This window comes from Rosa chinensis, chromosome 4 (genome assembly GCF_002994745.2).
Source record: "Rosa chinensis cultivar Old Blush chromosome 4, RchiOBHm-V2, whole genome shotgun sequence".
Taxonomy (NCBI): Eukaryota; Viridiplantae; Streptophyta; class Magnoliopsida; order Rosales; family Rosaceae; genus Rosa; species Rosa chinensis.
Window position 1 is genome coordinate 51,503,359 of NC_037091.1, and position 20,502 is coordinate 51,523,860.

The following is a 20,502-nucleotide window of genomic DNA, read 5'->3' on the forward strand; positions in this document are numbered from 1 at the left end:
CTCAACCCGAAGTAAATAACAGGCTATCAACCCGACCTAGCCCAACTACATGTGGACCCACTATCGAGATAAAGAAAACCCTAGGGTTAGATACCTCGAACGTCGCACGCGTCCCTCGCACGTGAGTAGCCGGGTGATGAGGAAACGAATGTGAAGCGCCGCAGGAGCCCCATAAACACAAAATTACAAACAAGCCAACGAGCACCGTCAGATCTCTCGCCACGTCACCGATCCGCGTGAACGCTCGTTTCAACGGCTGAGATCACTGGCTTGCAGAGCTACTGGTAAAGCGAACCAAGAAGCTTCTCTCTCTCCCCCTCTCCCTCGCCCATCTCTCTCTCTCTCTCTCTCTCTCTCTCACTCTCTATAATCCAACTCCCCAATTCGGTTTTTCCAGAAAACAAAGACCAAAATTCTCTGTGAAATTGTGAAAGATGAAGGTTATGGAGGAAGTTGTGGAGGAAAACGAAGTGAAGCCTTTGACTGCCGAGGAATTGGAGCAGTACGAGTCCGTTTCCGAGTCCTCCGACTCCGACGACGGCCTCGAAGACGAGGAAGAGGACGGCGACGAAGACGAGGATGACGACGACGACGACGACGCGGATGACGACGACGATGACGACGATGAGGATGAAGATGACGACGACGACGTCCAGGAGGTCGTACAGTCCTCCGGTGGCCCTCCGGTTCAGTCAATAGACGACGACGACGATGAGGACGAAGAAGACGAGGAAGGCGCTGAAGGAGGCGATGACGACGACGACGGCGAGGGAGATGACGACGACGATGACGACGACGGCGAGGGCGAGGATGAGGTAATTAGCCGAATCTTTTCCTCTTTTTCCTTATTTGTTAAAGTAGCTTTCAGTACTTTCTGGTTGAAAATTTTCAGATCTGGTACTATTCGTTTTTTTTTTAAATATTTTAATTCTATAGAACTATTTGATTTGATTTCACTGGTTTTTGATCTGAAAATTTGAACAAATAATTGGTGCTGCATAAAATTGAATTTCAATTCTTTTTTTCTTCCTGAATTTGGTGGATTCTCAATATTTATCCAGATCTGATTTGTTTGGATTTATAGCAATCAGTTCTGGCCCTCCTGTTACTGAATATGATCAGGAATTTGTTATTTACAAAGATCTGAATATAGTATTTTTGGATAATCTATGTTTCTGATACTGTTCATAACTATAACTAGGGTTCATTCTGCTTTTCCCTTTTCCTGGATCTGGAAACAGTTGGCTGTAGTCACAGATCTGTAAACAATTGTTTTCAGCGTATTAATATTACTGTTTTTGTTTGGTATTTATTTGTTCTGAACAATTGTTTGGGATTTCTTAAAATCATCCTTGGAGGACTGCTTTATATACAGCACCTTATGACTATGGCTTCAGATCTAATACTACTTTGACTATGACAAACAGTTATTGCAGAGCCAATAGTTACCTTTTGAATGTCAGAAGCTTTACGCCTTTGGCAGACATCAAAAACCAACTCTTGAAATTGTTCTTGTTAACAAAACACTCTGCAACTTATATTAATTTTAATTTCTTTTCATCGTCTTTGTTGCTTACAAATTTACTCCTTTGTTTTAAAGTGGGACTAAAGCTGGTTCTTACTTTTCTGCAAATTTGTCATTTAGTTCACTGCTGGTCCTTTTGGCTCATTTGAAAAATTGGAATGATGTTCAAAATTCTTCAATCTTCAACCAACTTTTCTGTTTGAATGGTAGTTTCTCCTTATACCGCTTTTTGTAGAGTATTTGTGCACTTGTTTGATGATTCCCTTTTTCCATTTGTTATTTATGCATCTGTTTTGTTATATATGATTATCTGTCAGTGGAATGTTGACTGACTCCTTGAAATCTACAGGATGACATTGGGACTGAATACCTTGTTAGGCCAGTAGCCCGTGCGGAGGATGAGGAAGATGCAAGTGATTTTGAACCTGAAGAGAATGGAGAAGATGAAGATGTTGAGGAAGAAGAGGATGACGACGATGACGCTGGTGGGAAGGTTGAGGCTCCGCCAAAGAGGAAGAGATCAGACAAGGATGATTCAGATGACGATGATGATGGTGGAGAGGATGATGTGAGACCCTCTAAGCGATAGGGCTGGGTCCCAAGCTTGGTTTGAGGACTGACTGACCATTAACAACTAGGTCAATCTCTCTCTCACTCTCATTCTATCATCTCTCTCTCTCTCTCTCTCTTAAAAACTCATGATCTGATCGTCTTGTTTGTAGAAAGGAGGATTAGGATGTGTTTCCTAAATTCTGTGCTGGTTCTTGTTGCTGTATTATCCAAATCATGGTGCAGTATAGTTTTTAGGTTTATAAGAAGTTTCAGCATCTGTTAATGCTTTAGTGTTATGTTAATGTGGATGATTCGAAAGAGTCTGGTGGTTTAGGATTTATGTAAGGGTTTAAAGGATTTGGATGAACTTTGTAGCTTTTAATACTCTTTTTTTCATCATCTATTAGGTTGATTGCAGCTTTCAGTGGTAGGGCCTTTTTGCTCATCATTTTGGTTGTTTTTTTTTTTTTTGATAAGCTCAATTTTGGTTGGTAGTTCTCATGTCTCATTATGAATTCAGCATAATGAATCCTTGAATGAAAGGATCATCAATACCCTACTGAGTTATGCCCATCAACTATTTATTTATTAATTATTTATATTCGTTTAAATTTTTGTTTTGGGTGCATTTGTTCATAATGGGTGTTTTAACAGAAAAAAATAAAAAAAATTACAGGACCTGTTTGGTAAAATTCCAATTGGATACTGTGGTATTTTACCAATCTAATGAAATGCACTCTGGAATGGAAATATCATTGTCGTCCAACAACGACGAGCATTTTTTTTTTCGTTTGAAAATGGCGAGCATGTGGTTGTGTATGACTAAAGTAAACTAATGACCGGGCATAAATGGTGAGGCAAAGTAAATAAAAGTCGTATAAATAAGATAGTGGGTCGGGTCATTTACGACTTGGAGTGTTTGCATTTTTATCTGTCGGTCATCCTATGTCGGCTATTATTATTCTGTAAATAACTCGGTTGTTTTCGTAAATATATGATGTTACAGATGACGACCTGGTGGGGAGGGGTCCCTTGTATACGTCTGCACCCCATTGCCGCGCGAGGTGAGTAATAAATGAAATTCGTTTTTAACTGTTAAGTTTAATTCCGGTAACGTGACATTATTTACTGAGCTTAATTTTACTGTGGTGGCTCTGAGCAGATGAAGTGCAGGGAGAGGGAGGGCATTTTGTCAATTATTACCGTTCTACCCTTCAGTTTGGGAAAGCCATTTTGAATCTCAATGAGAGAAATATGAAAAACTATTTTTGCCGGCATTGGTCAGTGGAACCAAAAAATGGCAGTACGCAGGTGGCATGTCTATCCACGACCACAAGCACTTTGAATTTTGGAATCATTCCTCCTTAGAAAACAAGGAAGTGGAAGGAAAACTAACGTATAAAATTGTCAAAAGAACAGGAGATAAATCAACATCCTTCAATGAGTTTGGCTTAAGTAATGAAAAATTAAGATGAATGGAAAATGGTCAGCCTGATAAATCTAGATAAGGGTTGAACACCGATTAGTGGAACTCACCCTAAACTACATTGTCAGTTCAACTCGGTTTGGTTGTCGGTTAGGTGAATATTGGCGAAAACTGAAAGAGTAACCCAAATATGATCGGATTAATGCTATTTTTCGTCATATTGCACAAGAAATGCTTTTAGTAACCACAATGGCTGGTTAAGTTTTTAGTTCTGACTAATGCGGTAAACCACCCATATCATCAGTCATCAGATCTTAATTCTTTTTTGTTTTTTGGAATACAGATATTCAGTTCTTTATGACGGAAATAATAAAAATTCCATCGAAAAAACAGAAGAAAAAAAAAGTAATTTATGATGATTTAAATGAATAATTTATAAGAAATGGCGCTATCACAACAAAACAAGGTTCTTTTCGCATATTTCGAAAAATAAAAAGCGCCGAGTATTTCCATATCACCCATATGGTTGTCACTCATTAACTCACCGTCTCTCTCTCTCTCTCTCTCTCTCTCTGTGCAACGCGCTCGTTTTTGTTTCCCACATCTTGTTCACCGATCAATACGTCTACGCTCTACGGCAGCGTACAAATTTCCACACATTTATTACATTCCGCCAAGAATCTCGATTTAGATTCTGAGCAAATCCGAGATCTGTGAAATGCTCGCTCATTGATCTCCGCCTCTCACCCCTTCTTTGCCAGAAATGGTGATCTTCAGCCCTGTAACTGTCGGTCAGGTACTCCTCTACTGCTTCGCTTCTAGATCCTTCTCTGATTTGAGTGCTTGCTTTTTGAATCGCTGTGATTTTGGTTCATGATTGCAGGTCTCGATTTTGCTTGGAATTTTACCTATTATTGGAGCTTGGATTTACTCTGAGTTCTTGGAGTACAAGAAGAATTCACTCTCCACCAAACTGTGAGTTCTGATTTTTTTTTATTTTCTCTCTAGTGTATGTGTTTGTGTATGAGAGTGATCAATGAAGTTATAAGCTTGTGTGTTTGTGACTGAATGAGATTTTTTTTTTTTGGTGATACTAGTAGGCACTCTGAGGTGAGTTTAGTTGAAGTTGAGAAGGATGTGGTTAAAGAGGACGACAGAGCTGTGTTGTTGGAGGGAGGAGGTCTCCAATCTGCCTCTCCCAAAGCTCGAACTTCGGCTACCGCCTCGCCGATTTTCAGGTTTCCTGAATGGCAATCGTTGAACTACAAGTTGTGAATTCATGATTTGTTGTGTTATGTGCTTACTCTTGTTTTGTCTGTTTAGGTTCATGTTGATGGATGAGGCATTTTTGATTGAAAATCGGTTGACGCTAAGAGCAATGTAAGTGAAGTTTAGTGCAATCGATGGATCAGAGAAATATACTTGTATGGTTATTAGAATGTTGACCTATGCCTTCCATTTTTTCTTGCAGATCTGAATTTAGTGTTCTCTTAGCATACTTCTACCTGTGTGATCGTACAGATTTCTTCAACTCGTCTAAAAAGGTGACATTGATAATTTAACCCTGTTATGTTAGACATTTCGTTCTTCATCACTGGAAGCCATTGGCTTTCAAATAAAGCCAACCCCTAATTGATTACAGGAAGCTAATTTGAATTGTGAATGGAATATTTAACAATAAGAAAGAACCAGTGAAGTGTTGAAAATCAATTATCTTCTCGATTTTTGCTCAAGTATCTTTTTTTTTTTTAGGAAACTTATTTTCTTGACTGTTGTCTGTATGTGCAGAGTTACAACCGGGATCTTTTCATATTTCTGTACTTCCTTCTCATCATAGTGTCAGCCATTACTTCTTTCACGATACATAATGAGAAGTCTCCACTCACTGGGAAATCCATTCTATATTTGAATAGGCATCAAACTGAGGAGTGGAAGGGCTGGATGCAGGTATTTTACTTGTACTCGTTTATTATGTTATGTATGCTTGTTTATTAGGAATAAGATCAGATGGATGCAGCTTGTTCTGTTTGTATTGTTTTATGAAGTAGGCTTGTTTATGATGAACAAGATCTTTGGTTATGGATTACTTTTATAAGTTTTATTGGCTAGGTATGAAGCATTTTCATTCAATTTGTAATCCTGTTATTTTCAGCATAAAAACTACGACTGTTAAAATGCCTGGACGTATTTCTAAACACATGCCCTGTAGGCCTCGTATAATTATCATCTTTAGGGTCTTGATCTGTTTTTCTATGTTGCAGGTGTTATTTTTGTTGTACCACTATTTTGCTGCAGCAGAATTTTATAATGCAATTCGAGTGTTCATTGCTGGATATGTGTGGATGACTGGATTTGGAAACTTTTCTTATTACTATGTTCGCAAGGATTTCAGCCTAGCAAGGTTCGCACAGGTATGCAATCCCCTAAGTCTCAAAGATGTCGTGTGAGTTGTCATATTAAGTATTTATCTAACACATTCTGTGCCTTATTGAGCAGATGATGTGGCGGCTTAATTTCTTGGTATTGTTTTGCTGTGTGGTCCTCAACAACAGTTACGTGCTGTACTACATCTGTCCTATGCACACTCTATTCACTCTTATGGTTTATGGGGCGCTTGGTATCTTGAACAAGTATAATGAGATTGGGTCGGTGATAGCGTTAAAAATCATTGCTTGCTTCTTGGTTGTTATCTTGATATGGGAAATACCGGGAGTGTTTGAAGTGCTTTGGAGCCCATTTACATTCCTCTTTGGTAAATAACTTCTAAAATTCTTCTTCTTTTTCATTTTTTATTTCAACAAATTTCTGGTCACTGACCCAAATCATGTAAAAAACAAAAAAAATTGCAGCCTACACAGACCCTGCAAAACCAAATCTACCAGTCTTGCATGAGTGGCATTTCCGCTCTGGCCTTGATCGTTACATATGGATAATTGGAATGATATATGCTTACTATCATCCAACGGTAAGATTTGAAAAAAAAGAAAGAAAAAAGCTGTCTATTTTCCAATGCAATTGTATCTTTTAGTGCAATATTTTCATACTTGATTGTTGGGTGTGGTATATGGATGCATTCCTTTCATCATTATTTTCAGTTTAGTAGCTTACCGATTGGCACAAAGTCTTATAGGTTGAGCGGTGGATGGAGAAATTGGAGGAAGCAGATTGGAAGCGTAGAATGTCAATCAAAACAGCTGTTTCTGCAGTATCCCTGACGGTATTATAGTTCTCATTTTCAGAAAAATCTTGTTTCAAAGTTTCCATCTCTATGCTGTCTGATTGCTGTTTAAACGTGTAGGTGGGATATCTATGGTTTGAGTATATATACAAGATGGACAAGCTCACTTACAATAAATATCATCCTTATACCTCATGGATTCCAATAACGTATGATATCTTTACCAGAATGTGTTAACAATTTAGACTGTTTGAAAACCTTTTGTCTTTACTAATGTAGAATTTCCTTTTTGTTGATCAGGGTCTATATATCTTTGCGAAATGTCACCCAGCAATTCCGGAGCTACTCTTTGACCCTTTTTGCGTGAGTGACTCTTTTGATCTGTCTTTGTTAATCTTTTTTCTCATGTATTGGAGGCATATCACTTGCCGCAGACACCATTAGGAGTATTCTCAAAGATTCTGGTAGCTTTAAGTCTTTAGTTTTTGGTTCAAATTACATCATGTGCAATTCATATTCACATGATTTTTAAAACTTCTGTTTTCTTTTCCCCAACAAGATGGCTTGGAAAGATAACACTGGAGACCTACATCTTGCAATTCCACGTGTGGTTAAGGTACGCTAAAACTCATAATTACTCCTCCAGCACCTTTAAGCCTTCACTCATTCACTGTATGCTCCAGTCATTTGTTAAAGATAGATGACATTAGTTTGACATTATGTCTTCACACATAATTTCAACCTAGTCGATATTACCCCACACATGTGAGATAACATGTTTAATTGAGTAGAGTAGGCTGCTCACTGAAATAGGTTATCCTTGTTTAATGGGAAAATGTTTTTCAATGTTAATAGCAGAAGTGGAAATGATCATCAATTTCCCGTTAACCGTAAGGTCACTTCTGATCTGATCGATGTCTCCCATCAACAATGCAAATGTTTCATATAGCACCTTCTGTTAGTCAATGCTAAAAAGTGGTTTATTATCTTATTGAGAAATGAAATACTCTTCAAGCTTTATTTGAGTCTACAGTTTCCTTTTTTGGTTCAAGGGAAGGTTGCATTGTAGACATATTTATGGATACGGTAGCAGGAAAATATATATCTTATTATGATTTCTATTGAACCTTGCAGATCAGCTGTTCCTGATGGTCAGCCAAAGTTGTTGCTGGCGATGATCCCAGACTACCCAATGTTGAACTTCATGCTCACTTCTTCCATTTATGTTGCAGTAAGTAAAGATATTTTTATCTGGCATTTTTGTATCAAAAAGAAAATCTCCCATATTTATTCATGCTCCAATTCTTGCCTGCTTGCAGATCTCTTACAGACTTTTTGACCTGACAAATACATTGAAAATAGCATTTGTACCCAGCAAAGATAACAAGCGCCTTGTCAACAACATAGTTACAGCCACAGCTGTTTCATGTGCATTATACTTCATCTCTTTTGTCTTCCTAAAAATCCCCCAAATGCTGGTAAGGGTACCATCTGAACTGACTTGAGCTGAAACTTTGACATTTGTTCAGTCAAAATTTTGATTTGGAACACCAAATCCATTATCTGAGAGTTGAAAGTTGCAATATGTTTCGTCATCTCATTCTGCATTATCGTTGATACTCTAAACTTTTGCAGGTTTGAGAATTCAAATATGTGAAGATATAGCATAGAAAAAACCACTCTTATGATTGTCTCACTGCATGAACTTTGCCTTAAATTAGAGGTTATGGCAATTCATCTGCTTCTGTGACGGGGTTATTAATGGAAAAGTAGATCCTTGTATTTGTATTCTTTTGGTCTGAGAAATCCTTGTATTTGTATTAGATTTGAGACAATCTGTATAGGAAAGGTGGGTAATTAATATGACCTCAAATTGAGGGGGATTACCTTTGCCATACTCTTAGTCTGTTACTTCACTTTTTACCACTAGTAAAATCATCCATGAGTTTGCAAAACATGTGCCAGATTTGCTATTCTAATACTTTTTACAATTTGCCAGATATCTTTATTCTTTTTTCTTTTTAATGTTCTTATTACATAAAATTACTAGTGACAAAAATTCAAGGAGAAAAAGAGCTTACTAATTGCCAACTCCTAGGTATAAGATGAGTAGCCTCCTCTAGCTTCATGACATTTCAGGTCACTCATCCAGGTACCCTTGGCAATTGGTATTCAGTATTCTCCTTCCCTTGTTAGCCAAGTTAATCTTCTCAGATGCTCACGCTGTTTGTCCTAATGGTATTGGGAAAACAAAAAACGCGAGTCGGTAACTAATCCCAATGTTTTACCAAGGTATTTCGTGGGAGCGTGATCACCGGTCGATTTATGATCAGTTCCCAGTGTCTCCCTTTAAGCCATTTGTTACGGATGAAGCAGAGACATGACAAAACCCAAATGGTGAAAAATGATGAGAAATCAGACTCAAAGAATAAGTGAAACGAATTGGAAGTATGGGAGGAGGACCGGTTGGAATATATACATGCATTTCTTTTAATTTTGTTGCGTTTCCTTCCCTACAAATACTATAAAATCTCAATTGACAAAGAAACGCAAGGTGCATTTCTTTAATTAATACTCAAGTAACATTATGGTACTGAACACAAAAAGATCATATCCCATCCCATTTCCAATAGAACTAGCCGACTGGGAATACCTCTTGTAATGCCATCAATTTTCTTTTCTAAATAGGACTAGCCGACTGGGAACAAACCTAAATACTTAATCCTCACTGAGCTATCTAAAGTCGTTCAACTTCTTGCCTGATTTCAATTTCTTTTGAGCCTCCTTTAACTTTGCTCCAAAGTTATTTAACTCCGTGAAGACCAAGTATGGCTCCTTATTCATAACTCGGTCTTACACAATGTTTCAATTAGTAGCTAATAAAACCATAACCTGACGAAATAAATTTAAAGTTTCAAACAAACCAAAAACAAAAAGTAATTACCAATATGATAAAATATCAACAAAGCAAACACAATATTATAATAGAACAAAGCAAATGCGTACACAAGTTGCATGGAGTCTTGAAGACTTGAATCAAAATTTTGTTGAGCTGACACAATAATAATGCAGTACTGAGTACCCTTCAATATGATTAGAACATACAATATGCAGAAAATATGACACGAATAGTTACAAGTGCATCAGATCAATATCCAAACAATTGCTGCAGCCACAACCGCTGCTTCATGGGTAGCTTTGTTTTCCTTGGCGAATGGAGATCGGCGGCCTTGACCAAAACCATTCTGACAATGATCAACCCGTAGGATAATATCATTGTGCAAGCGTCGCTCTGCCTGTGCAGGGTTGTAACGTACAAACCTACCACCTAAACCTCTTGAAGTTAAATCTCCATAGATGTCTGGGATAAAAGCTCCCACCATGTAACCGTAATGATCATAGCAATTTCTGATTACGGGGTCTTCATGCCTAAGAAGCTCTGCCCATATTTTGTTCAGAGTATCATTTGCCTTGGACTTAACCACCTCGACCATTATGATGGCTAGGCCCTTGACATCAGCAGCGGAGCTTCGAGGATTAGATTTAAGAGAAGAAACACAAAGATTGTAGTTCGGTGTTTGTTTGCACGTTTGGTCAATGAGATCAGCCCTGCAATGGCTTATTGGAAGAAACACATTTTGAATGATAAATATGGTTAGTAGTGGTAGAGATATTGAAATGATCTTCATCTTTGCAAGACAAAAGGGTTAGAAAAAGTTCTGGTTGTATACTTGTGTGAAGAGGTACGATATTGATTTTGTTAAGGTGTAGCTAGGTCCTTTTTATAGGGCGTATGTGCATGCTACTATAACACAATGTATAAATGGTTCTAATTGAGTTACAAATTAAAGTCGGAAATTTTTATAAATTTGGCAAGTTCAACGGTATGGAATTTGAAGGTATCATACTATATTCATTTCAATGAACATAATCAATACTTTGAACCATTTGCCTTCCTAAATTAATTGGAGTCAGACGTTTTGATGACACTTTAACTTGACCGTATGTTTTGGCTTTTGATTTCAAGTTCAAGTATATTTTTTTGGTTTGTACTTTTTGATTATATCGGAGAAATTGGACCGATTTAGCTTAATGTTATCTCAGTTTTCCATTTTCCTTCATCAGTCATCACTTGCCCTAACACTAGGCAAGTTCAAAACCCTAAAGCCATTCGACCTGCATTTGCATGAAAAATTGAGCAGCAAGATCATAGAATGTATTAACTATATATTTAGTGGTTAATGATCTCTTTTCTTTGTTTTGCGTTTGTCTTTATAGTCCTATAGGTAGTATATATTCTCATAAGAGTTGATCACAAATCCATTTTTATTTTAGTTCCAAGAAGTAAGTTTGGCATTTCGATACTTGGTGAATCATTCTAGCACCCATCATTATGATATACTTGGACCATACTTGGTTTGAATTGAAAGTGAAAACTCTGATAAGATTTTGTTCCGATTTGGCTGATGAAGCGATCAACTAATCATTTTGGCTTTCAAATTCAAAGTTCAAAGCAAATCATTAAGGCAAATGGTAACTGCTGCACTGCATTTACTGAACTTAGTCTTTTGAAATACCTTCAAATTCCAATTTGACAATAGAACGTGAATTTTAGTACTATATAACACCCTTTTAGTAGTGCCAGAAATAATATCATTCAACTCATGAACCACATCAGTTCAGAAACTAGTTAAGTCCAAAACAAGTTCACAAAATGGTTTCTTCTTCTCCCTCAGTAGCTTGCATCGCTGTAATGTCTTTCATGGTTCTGATGAGCACTACTCCCTCCTCTGCTTTTATCCTAAACAAAGATATTTGCTCCAACACCAAGGTCTTGAGTCGCTCTTTTTGTTCAAAATTTCTGGGTTCTAATCCGGTTGTGATCAAGTCCCTCCTTCTCAGCCTCGCTGAGGCCACTATGGATGTCGCATCTTCGAACGCTACAAAGACCAGCCAGCTGATAATCAAGTGGCAAAACCAAACAGACGATCCTCAACTGAAGAATGCAATTAGTCTATGTCTGAGGCCGTACAGTGAAGCCATTACTGATCTCAAGGAAGCAAAAGAGAAGGTCAGGTCTGGGGACTATGTTGCACTACAACGTGCAGTAGTTGATGCTTCTGTAAAGTTTCATGCATGCGAGGAGAAATTCGAGGACACGCCACCTGACCCATCGCCATTGTGCAGTACTAGTGGTGAATTAGCTGCCATCTCTAGCATTCTTATAGCTGTTTCTGAGTTTCTGGTGAAATCATATAAATGATTTTGCAATATTTGTATTGAGGAATAATGAGGATTTGTACGTGCATCTTTCCAAATCCTTATATAGATAAGCTTTTATAGTGCTGTATAAAAATTATGAACTTTATTTTCTCATTATATGCATTGCTAGCTGTAATACTGCCTGCTTGTACGGTACACCAGACCATTTCACTTTTTTTACGGGACATGGAATAGGCAGATCAATATCTTTATATAAATTGGAGATAATCACAATTAGTAGAAGATCGAGTGCAACAATTTAAGAATATCACCAGGAAAGTAACAATCTATTGGATTTCCATCAGCCTAATGCTCCATCAGCCTCATGTTAATTTTTTTATCATTAAGATCATCAAAGAAAAGCAGTGAAACATATAACTAGCTGAAACATAGATTTACAAATTTGGGTTGTTTAACAATGATGTTTCACTCCAATTCACCGGAGAGTTTCTCTTAACTTGGCAACTTTCTCCAAATGCTAACAACATTCCAATAACATATCTCGGTAGTTGTGTCAATGGTAGATTGTACTCCCATTCAACCAAATGTTATCAAAATTCGTGAGCAAATTCCAAAATCTTAGTTTCTCCCAATGTCTCATATATTCATTTTTTGAGTGAATTATAATTTCTTCTTCTTTTCATGATCCATGTGTTGCCATTTATTAGTTGTTGGTATCACACCAAACTAGGACATACACGATCATGTTATCTTGATGATCATGTTATAAGCATGCATTGGTTCAACCAAGTCATGTGCCATTCTCACCTTCTTCGTTTTTTTTTCCCTACAATTTCCTGTTAAATTAATTTAATTGATATTTTTTGGATGGATGGTTCTAGTTAGACCTCTAAATTTGCTATTTTGACCTCTCATACTTAGTACACTTCTAATTTACTTTTTAGAATACTTGAAAAGCTAAGTAGATCTCTTTATTTTTACCAAAACACCCTTGAAGAGTTGAACATGAAATACAACAATTTGTTACTCTACTTTTTATCTGTATCTTCAACCATGAGAAGAAGAATGAATCAAAATCACTTGATATTGCTCTCTTATGAGTAGGTCACTCCTCCACCAAAATTAAGTAAAGGGCTAGTTCTCGATCTTGATCCTTTGAATTTGTTAAAAGAAGGATTTCAAGGGTTTTGGGTTGAAAGATGGAGTAATAACTATATCATAATATTCAATAAATTTAGTTTTGGGAAATTCTAAATCATATTGTTTTGAATTTATTTTTGTATTAAATGATATGTCATCTATAGAAATTATTATTTTTACTTAATTGTTTTAGGTAAATTATAAAACTATATAGACAATATAAGGAAATTCCGAAAAAAAAGACAATTTAATTGAATATTGTTATATTTGGGGGAGGTAAGACGAATATTTTTTTTATTTTCTTTCATTTTTCTCTCTTTGTTCTTATTTGTGTTTTCACATAACTTAACAAAGTCTATTAATAATTGAAAAAAGTTGGAGGTATATTTGGAGGTCCAACTAGAACCACTCTTTTTAGATATTAGCAGTGCTCTCCCTTGTCCATGCTGGCATGGTGCTTGATCTTAGTTCAACTCACCCTATCATCCTCAGTACGTTGCTCAAGTAACTGGACTCCACGCTGTAGTCCGAGGACAGCAGCATAAGATAATTTTATCGAATTCATACTATATGTCTATATCACAGGATAAAATTAGGATTATAAATCCCCTTAAACCTGATTCTACTGAACATTGTGAATATATAGAAATGCAAGCCTATGAGCAGTCATGCCATATGAAAGTGATCACTTTTACAGTTTACTTCCTACCTTATGAAGTGATTTAAGTTCCAGAATTGTCTGTGATCTAATACATAGCTCTATGAACGAATGTATTGGATTGATTTGGAAAACTGAAATATTTGTAGCTAGGAGTTATACCTTTTTTTAACCCTTTAGTGAAAGATGGTTAGTTATGAACAATGTTACACACATGCAACTCATAATTCGCCATGTCATTCAGTGATTCAAGCCAAGCCAATATTAGCTTTAACGTTTCACTTTCACACAAGTAGTGAAACTGATGGTCTTTGCTTTCAATTCAGATTTACAACCAACCATGATGATCGCGTACTGAATAAAAGTAATTGGTCCACTGCATTGAAATGAATTTAGTACTTTCAAAAACCTTCAAGTTCCAACATGACAAATGATCTATAGTGGTACATGAAATTATACCAGTTGAGTAGTTGAAACCACAGAAAATCACAAATTGTTTTTTTCTTGTCCTTGTTCTTCTTCTTCTCTCTTAATAACTAGCATTCTACTACTATCTTTCCTGTTTCTAACTACCACTACTCCATCTTATGCGTTTACGCTAGATGAGGATATTTGCTCCAATACCAAAGTCCCGAGTCACTCTTTCTGTTCAACTTTTCTGAGTTCTAATCCTGTTGTGATCAAGTCCTTCCTTCACAGCCTTGCCGGCCAAGAGCACTATAGATTTTCACATTTTCGAATGCTATGAGCCAGCAAATAATCAAGGGGAAGAAGCAAACATATAATCCTCACTTGAAGAATGCATACAGTTTATGTTACAGGCCGTATTGCTGCTCTCAAGGATGCCAAAGAAGGTCAGGTCTGGTAACTATAATGTAAACCTTGCAGCAGTTGAGGCCTCCACAAAGTTTAATGCGTGTGAAGACCGATTTGATGAGGACATATCTGATCCATCACCATTAGCAAGTGACAAAAAAGATATAGCCACTCTCTAAAGTCTTGTTTTAGTGGTTCTGAAATTCCGCTGAAATCATATTCATGATTTTGCCACATATATATGATCTAAATCGGTCTTAATATCTATGAGCCTCCTTGGCTGTTTACTGTCCTCCATAGATTAGCATTAGTGTATATTAGGTACAAGGATTTGTGATCCTAATTTTCTCTAAGATGCAGGGTTGCACTGTCATGATCATTTTGTCTTTGGAAGAAAAGTTTTTCCCTCCAAAAATATGCCTTTTTATTAGTGTGAATACGAAATTGGCTAAGTGGCAGTTGAATCTACAAGCAGTCAGTGTCAAAGAAGATAGCGGTACCAGTGGAAGGACTCCACGGGATCAAGGAGATTAATGAGGTTAGCATCCTTTGATGAGTTGATCAATCTCTGTATCTGGTGTTACATCTCTGAACTCCAGTTTACTTCCTCCACTGTCCCTTTCTCATTTGCTCTTATTTTCTCTTACCGAGCTTCAGAATATAAGAATTGGTTCGATTTCTCAAGGATGATGTCCTATGGACCACGGGTGAATCTGTGGCAGTCCCCTTGCTTTGGTTGCTAACTTGCTATGCTCTGCTTCTTATGTGGTGAGAATTGCTCAAGATTGGGTACTACGAAAACATTTGGTCTTCATATCGGGGCTTGGATCTTGAGCCATCGTCTTTGTTCGAGCCATTTCTTCTCAGAAGCACAAAGGTCCTGGATATAAATCTGGAACCCATGCCACAATGTATCACACTGTCTAGTTAAATGAACAGGATGAAAGTGGGATGTTCCAAATATGCTCAGTTTAAAGTTTACTATTCCACAGAATTGCCTCAATATTTGAAGTTCCATTTCTTTATCTCTGCTCAACATTCATATTGGTTAAAAGAACTGTCTTTGTAATCATTCATAAACATTTACCTAAACAAGAAAGTTCAGTAGCTATTGTCAAGCCTAAAAATGTAACCTTTTAGCCAAATAGTATATTCATGGGGAAAGATATAAGCGGACAAAATCTAAACAATGACAAGGTTTGGTACAAAAAACTGAAGCCATTTCCAAATGAGCAGCAAAAGACTACATTGCGGGACCAGCAGCAGATTTACTCCACTTTCGATATAGAAATAATCACCAGCAAAACAGGGACTTCTTCTGTTCGAGATGCCGCAGATACTCCCCCTCAGAATATATGCACAATGTCATAAGCAAACGTCCAGAAAAGCACAAACGACAGAAGCCCACCCAGGACACCATCGAGTATAATCTGGTTCCAGCTGTCAAAATACGAATGAACCTGAAACCCTGCCTTTGCAATGAGTCCAACCGAAGTGACGGCCATAATAAGAAAATACAAAACAAATCCAGAGAGGCCGGTGAACCCCAAAATTCCAGCAATGACCCCGCCAATGATAGACATAAATGTTCGGCTGCACAAGGGAAAATACCAACACTTGTGTTAAATAAGAGCTTTGGAATAGGTTATAAGCATGTAATTTCTAACTAGTCATTAAAAAGTCACATCTTCTCATGTGTTACAATGATGTATTATACTAGCCTGATATCATTTGGTAACCAACCTTTAGTAAGACATAGAACCACAATCTGTCCCAACATTTACAAGAGCTCGAGAAATTTTATGACAAACTGGTGGGTGAACTTGAATGAACTCCAAGAGTAAAACAACAAGAAACACTGCACTTATTGTTCCCCTCCCCGTCTACCCTCTCTCTTTATCACACAAAAGACTGATTTCCTATGCCAAAACAATAGCATATATGTAGAAAGCAGGCTTTGAGGCTTGACACCCAAAATATACATAGTAACGTAAAATAAATACAGGGCCTAAAAGGTTGGTAAAACAAACCTGTAGTAGATAATTTTCATGTTACTTTGCAAACTCTCAGCATTCAGGGTCGGAACATCATTTGTGGCCTCGCTAGATTTCTTCCCAGATGACTCATTATGTCCAACCATAGCTTCTGCTTTTTGTAAGCTTGTAAACAATATCTGAACAAAGCAAGCCAAATTCAATGAACCATCCCTTAATTTTGCACAAACCATCAGCCTAATCACATTGAAATAGGTAACTGAAAGCAGTTCACGACAGAGTCTACAAAGGATGTAGACTGTAGAACAGGAACTCAAACATGCTTTCCTCTATAGGAAGCAATGATGCAGAAAACAAACACGAACACCACATCACATACGGAACTCCTAGGCACTCCGAAACTCAAGAGAATATTATATCTAAAAGTATCACCGGATGGGAAAGAACTAAAGCGGCCAGGGTTAAATGGGCTGTCATGAAAGTTCACAATCACATTGAACACTCAGTTTCAGAACAATGATAAATCAAATTATCAAAAAATTTCATGTATAAACAGCACACAACTAGCTTAAGCATACTTATCACCCATCTTGATGCAGAAATTGAGCTGGGTTTCCTTTCTCTACGTATTATGAGCATAGGAGTGTCACTAAACAGCAATAGAAATCCAAATTCTCACTAGGAATTCTTGAATAAACTAAACCTCCATCCCTAATCAAAAACCTAAAACAAAACAAAATCTGGGTCCGCAAGTTTCAGATTCAGTGTAATATACAACAGATTACGGTACAAGATCTGTACTTTCTAAACTGATTAAAGCATTTAACACAGAATTTCATCACAAACAAGAACAAGCAATACGAAATTTGAATTGGGGAGCTGAAAATTTCAGACCTTTACACTCAGAAGCGATCAGAGGCCTTCTCTGGTTGAAACGACGAGCTTTGTTTTTTGGGTCAAAGGTCTCAAGTCTGAACCCAAATAGCTCTTTATTAATTTTCACATGCACCCCAAAACTTTCCAATATTTTCAGTACTGCCCCATATTTTTTTAAATTCAATAAATCACCTCAAAGGCTCAAACCTTTCTCTTCAACCCTAAAACCCTCCAAAGTCTTCGACTTTGGTTGATCAGCGACTTTTTCATTACCAATTTCTCAACTTTCAGATGTTTCTCTCTTCACCATGATCGAATTCGTAACCTTTGCTTCAGCTGGGTTTGGAATTTTGGTGATTTCGGGACCTAATTTCAGCCCATTCTTGTAATGTATCTGAAAGAAGGATGCTCCTTGCTGCTAAAACTTCACAAACCCACAAGACCCCTTGTGCTCAGCACAAACCCAGTTCCCAGCTTAAACCCTAAACCCCGAATTGAACCCACCCAAATTCTCAAAGAGTCTGATGTGTTGCAGAGGTTGAAGCATGAGCCCCAATTGGGTTTGGCATTGGAATATTTCAGGTCCATTGCCAACTCCAGAGCTTTCAAACACACCCAATTGACCTACCAGGCCATGATTGAGAAGCTTGGGAGCCAATGTGAAATGGATGGTGTGCAGTACTTGATGCACCAAATGAAATTGGAGGGGGTTGGTTGCTCTGAGGAGTTGTTTATAAGTGTGGTGAAGTCTTACAGGCGAGCTGGGTTGGCTGAGCTGGCATTGAAGATGTTCTATAGGATAAACGAATTCGGGTGCAAACCCACTGTGAAGATTTACAATCACTTGTTGGATGCATTGCTTTGCGAGAATAGGTTTCAGATGATCAATCCCATATATGGTAACATGAAGAAAGATGGGATGGATCCGAATGTGTTTACGTATAACATTCTGTTGAAGGCATTGTGTAAGAATGATAGGGTGGATGGTGCACACAAGTTGCTTGTGGAAATGTCTAAGAAGGGATGTTGTCCTGACTCGGTGAGCTATACGACTGTAGTGTCTGCATTGTGCAGGCTTGGGAAGTTCGATGAAGCGAGGGAGCTTGCTTGTAGATTCGAACCCAATGTGGCTGTTTATAATGCTTTGGTAAATGGGTTGTGCAAGGAGTCCAAATTTGAAGAGGCATTGGCATTGCTGGTTGAAATGGCGGGTAAGGGAATAGACCCTAATGTCATTACATACTCGACGATTATTAGTTCTTTTTCTGATATGAGGAATGTTGAGTCTGCTCTTGCTGTTTTGGCGAAAATGTTTGTGAGGGGATGTAGGCCTAACGTTCACACCTTTACTTCCTTGATAAAGGGTTATTTTATGGAAGGCAGAGTTAGTGAAGCTCTTGACTTGTGGAACCGCATGGTTCGTGAGGGATTTGAGCCCAATGTTGTTGCATATACAACTGTTATACACGGTCTCTGCTCTGTTGGGAATATGCGTGAAGCTGTATCTGTTTTACATGAGATGGAGATAAAAGGTTGCTCTCCAAATGTGAGCACATATAGCACTCTTATTGATGGGTTTGCAAAAGCTGGCAACCTTGTTGGTGCATCGGAGACTTGGAACAATATGATGAGCCGTGGTTGCCGTCCTAATGTCATAGCATATACGTGCATGGTGGATGTTCTGTGCAGGAAATATATGTTTCATCGAGCTCAATGTCTTTTAGAAAATATGACTGCCGAAGGCTGTCCACCAAATACAGTTACATTTAACACATTTATCAAAGGGTTGTGTGAAGATGGAGAAGTAGATTGGGCTGTTAAGGTGCTCAACAAGATGAGGGAAAATGGGTGTTTGCCTAATATTACGACATATAATGAGTTACTGGATGGTCTGTTCAAGGTGAACAGATTTGAAGAAGCATTTGGACTTGTCAAGGAGATTGATGAAAAGGGACTGAAACTGAATTTGGTAACATACAACACCATTTTGAATGGTTTTTGTCGCGCTGGGATGACCAAAGAGGCTATGCAGGTTTTTAGCAACATGCTAACACGTGGAATAAAGCCTGATGCCATTACATATAACATACTGATATATTTCTATTGCAAGCAAGGCAGGATAAAGACTGCTACTGAGCTTTTCAACAGCACTGGTGCAGCAAAGGAATGGTGCCCGGATGTAATAGCTTATACTAGTCTTCTATGGGGGATTTGTAACTCGGTAGGTCTAGATGAGGCCATGGTTCATCTTGATAAGATGATAAGGAAAGGTATCTGCCCCAACATTGGCACATGGGATGTGTTGGTGCGGTGCTTCTTTAGCAGCTTAGGTCATTTGGGGCCAATCTACATACTGGATGATATTCTTCGTGAAGGATAAGAACCATGATCTCCCATGTTCTTGTAAGGAATCGTCTGTTAATCCAACCTGTTGATGAAATGACAGATGCAAATCCCAACTTTAATCATCTGCCGTGACATTTTGTTTGCTTTCCTATGCCATGAGGAAGCCCGAGGACTAACAGCTCGGTGCAACACTGAACAACATATGGGCGCAAAGGCCGGTGCACCAGGCTAGCTTGGAAGGTGCTTATACAGTGAAATCCTGTTACCTGTGAACGTCTAGAGTAGCAGCTCATATGGCGATTCGTGGCTTTCAGAAGTTTCACATGCTGTGACGCTTGGCCTTGTGATGACTGTAATGGCAATTGTGCTTTTTCTAGACCATGGTGATGCAAAATGGTTACGGCAGCAAAAATTACTGGTTTAAGGGCAAAGGTCAAGGAAATCATGTTGTTGCGCCTAGTAACAGGTCACCGGAACCGTCCTATGCACTTATCTTTCCTGTAATCCACATGTTCTTTCGCTCTTGTCGGATAGAAAATGTAATGCATGTGATTTGCACATTGTGTATGTATCATGTTTGTAATAGAAAACTTGGGAATTTATTCAACACAGTATAACAATATATTTTTGCTGTATCTTCTTCGCTATCTAATATATGAACCCCCAGTCTATGAGTGAGTTAACGTTGGACTAGTTTTAAGTCTCTATCCATCTTAATTTTACTGGTTAATTTGTCTTCTTTGTTTCACTAAATTAGTGATTGAAATG

At 37.9% G+C, this 20,502-nt stretch overlaps 6 protein-coding genes across 10 annotated transcripts; 4 read left to right on the forward strand and 2 right to left on the reverse strand.

Moving 5' to 3' along the window:
* Nucleotides 1–303: 303 nt before the first annotated feature.
* Nucleotides 304–3,536, forward strand: LOC112198033 (acidic leucine-rich nuclear phosphoprotein 32-related protein). Of its 3 annotated transcripts, XR_005810392.1 has the most exons (4): nt 304–815; nt 1,875–2,163; nt 3,084–3,141; nt 3,240–3,536. XR_005810392.1 is itself a non-coding variant. In XM_024339047.2 (3 exons), exons 1-2 carry the CDS (start codon nt 435–437, stop codon nt 2,112–2,114), a joined length of 621 nt encoding a protein of 206 aa, XP_024194815.1. In that variant the 5' UTR covers nt 304–434; the 3' UTR covers nt 2,115–2,163; nt 2,248–2,507. The 3 variants fall into 3 exon arrangements, 2 of the variants coding, with proteins under 2 accessions (XP_024194815.1, XP_024194814.1); XM_024339047.2 differs by lacking the exons at nt 3,084–3,141; nt 3,240–3,536 and adding an exon at nt 2,248–2,507; XM_024339046.2 differs by lacking the exons at nt 3,084–3,141; nt 3,240–3,536 and having other exon boundaries at nt 1,875–2,507.
* Nucleotides 3,537–4,015: 479 nt separating this feature from the next.
* Nucleotides 4,016–8,638, forward strand: LOC112200135 (protein REDUCED WALL ACETYLATION 2). Of its 2 annotated transcripts, none has more exons than XM_024341149.2 (16): nt 4,016–4,299; nt 4,387–4,478; nt 4,604–4,741; nt 4,827–4,883; nt 4,975–5,047; nt 5,292–5,450; nt 5,765–5,914; nt 6,000–6,255; nt 6,353–6,468; nt 6,634–6,720; nt 6,802–6,890; nt 6,982–7,044; nt 7,241–7,297; nt 7,816–7,912; nt 8,001–8,159; nt 8,317–8,638. In XM_024341149.2, the coding sequence occupies exons 1-16, from the start codon at nt 4,267–4,269 to the stop codon at nt 8,320–8,322; spliced, it is 1,632 nt and encodes a 543-aa protein (XP_024196917.1). In that variant the 5' UTR covers nt 4,016–4,266; the 3' UTR covers nt 8,323–8,638. The 2 variants fall into 2 exon arrangements, with proteins under 2 accessions (XP_024196917.1, XP_024196916.1); XM_024341148.2 differs by having other exon boundaries at nt 4,017–4,299; nt 4,601–4,741.
* A 1,186-nt stretch (nt 8,639–9,824) lies between these two features.
* On the reverse strand, nt 9,825–10,370 carry LOC112199506 (cell wall / vacuolar inhibitor of fructosidase 1). The gene has a single exon (XM_024340516.1). It carries the CDS (start codon nt 10,368–10,370, stop codon nt 9,825–9,827), a length of 546 nt encoding a protein of 181 aa, XP_024196284.1.
* A 1,064-nt stretch (nt 10,371–11,434) lies between these two features.
* LOC112199507 (pectinesterase inhibitor) lies at nt 11,435–11,944 on the forward strand. The gene has a single exon (XM_024340517.1). The coding sequence runs from the start codon at nt 11,435–11,437 to the stop codon at nt 11,942–11,944; it is 510 nt and encodes a 169-aa protein (XP_024196285.1).
* Nucleotides 11,945–15,562: 3,618 nt separating this feature from the next.
* On the reverse strand, nt 15,563–17,472 carry LOC112196997 (ER membrane protein complex subunit 6). The gene is made up of 3 exons (XM_024337516.2): nt 17,405–17,472; nt 16,549–16,691; nt 15,563–16,111 (listed from the first exon to the last, which is right to left on the reverse strand). Exons 2-3 carry the CDS (start codon nt 16,656–16,658, stop codon nt 15,865–15,867), a joined length of 357 nt encoding a protein of 118 aa, XP_024193284.1. The 5' UTR covers nt 16,659–16,691; nt 17,405–17,472; the 3' UTR covers nt 15,563–15,864.
* A 109-nt stretch (nt 17,473–17,581) lies between these two features.
* Nucleotides 17,582–20,369, forward strand: LOC112196994 (pentatricopeptide repeat-containing protein At3g48810). Of its 2 annotated transcripts, XM_040517822.1 has the most exons (2): nt 17,582–18,599; nt 18,687–20,369. In XM_040517822.1, the coding sequence occupies exons 1-2, from the start codon at nt 17,777–17,779 to the stop codon at nt 19,766–19,768; spliced, it is 1,905 nt and encodes a 634-aa protein (XP_040373756.1). In that variant the 5' UTR covers nt 17,582–17,776; the 3' UTR covers nt 19,769–20,369. The 2 variants fall into 2 exon arrangements, with proteins under 2 accessions (XP_040373756.1, XP_024193282.1); XM_024337514.2 differs by having other exon boundaries at nt 17,582–20,369.
* Nucleotides 20,370–20,502: the final 133 nt, after the last annotated feature.

Excerpts from the sequence above, each read along its gene's own strand:
- LOC112199507 (XM_024340517.1), top strand. The coding sequence starts at position 11,435 with ATGTCTTTCATGGTTCTGATGAGCACTACTCCCTCCTCTGCTTTTATC.
- LOC112199506 (XM_024340516.1), bottom strand. The coding sequence starts at position 10,370 with ATGAAGATCATTTCAATATCTCTACCACTACTAACCATATTTATCATT.
- LOC112200135 (XM_024341148.2), top strand. The coding sequence starts at position 4,267 with ATGGTGATCTTCAGCCCTGTAACTGTCGGTCAG. Across the intron at positions 4,479-4,600 it reads AATTCACTCTCCACCAAACT|TAGGCACTCTGAGGTGAGTT; the intron begins GTGAGTTCTGAT and ends TGGTGATACTAG. Across the intron at positions 6,469-6,633 it reads ATGCTTACTATCATCCAACG|GTTGAGCGGTGGATGGAGAA; the intron begins GTAAGATTTGAA and ends AAAGTCTTATAG.
- LOC112196997 (XM_024337516.2), bottom strand. The coding sequence starts at position 16,658 with ATGGTTGGACATAATGAGTCATCTGGGAAGAAATCTAGCGAGGCCACA. Across the intron at positions 16,112-16,548 it reads ATGAAAATTATCTACTACAG|CCGAACATTTATGTCTATCA; the intron begins GTTTGTTTTACC and ends TCCCTTGTGCAG.
- LOC112198033 (XM_024339046.2), top strand. The coding sequence starts at position 435 with ATGAAGGTTATGGAGGAAGTTGTGGAGGAAAACGAAGTGAAGCCTTTG. Across the intron at positions 816-1,874 it reads ACGGCGAGGGCGAGGATGAG|GATGACATTGGGACTGAATA; the intron begins GTAATTAGCCGA and ends TGAAATCTACAG.
- LOC112196994 (XM_024337514.2), top strand. The coding sequence starts at position 17,777 with ATGTATCTGAAAGAAGGATGCTCCTTGCTGCTAAAACTTCACAAACCC.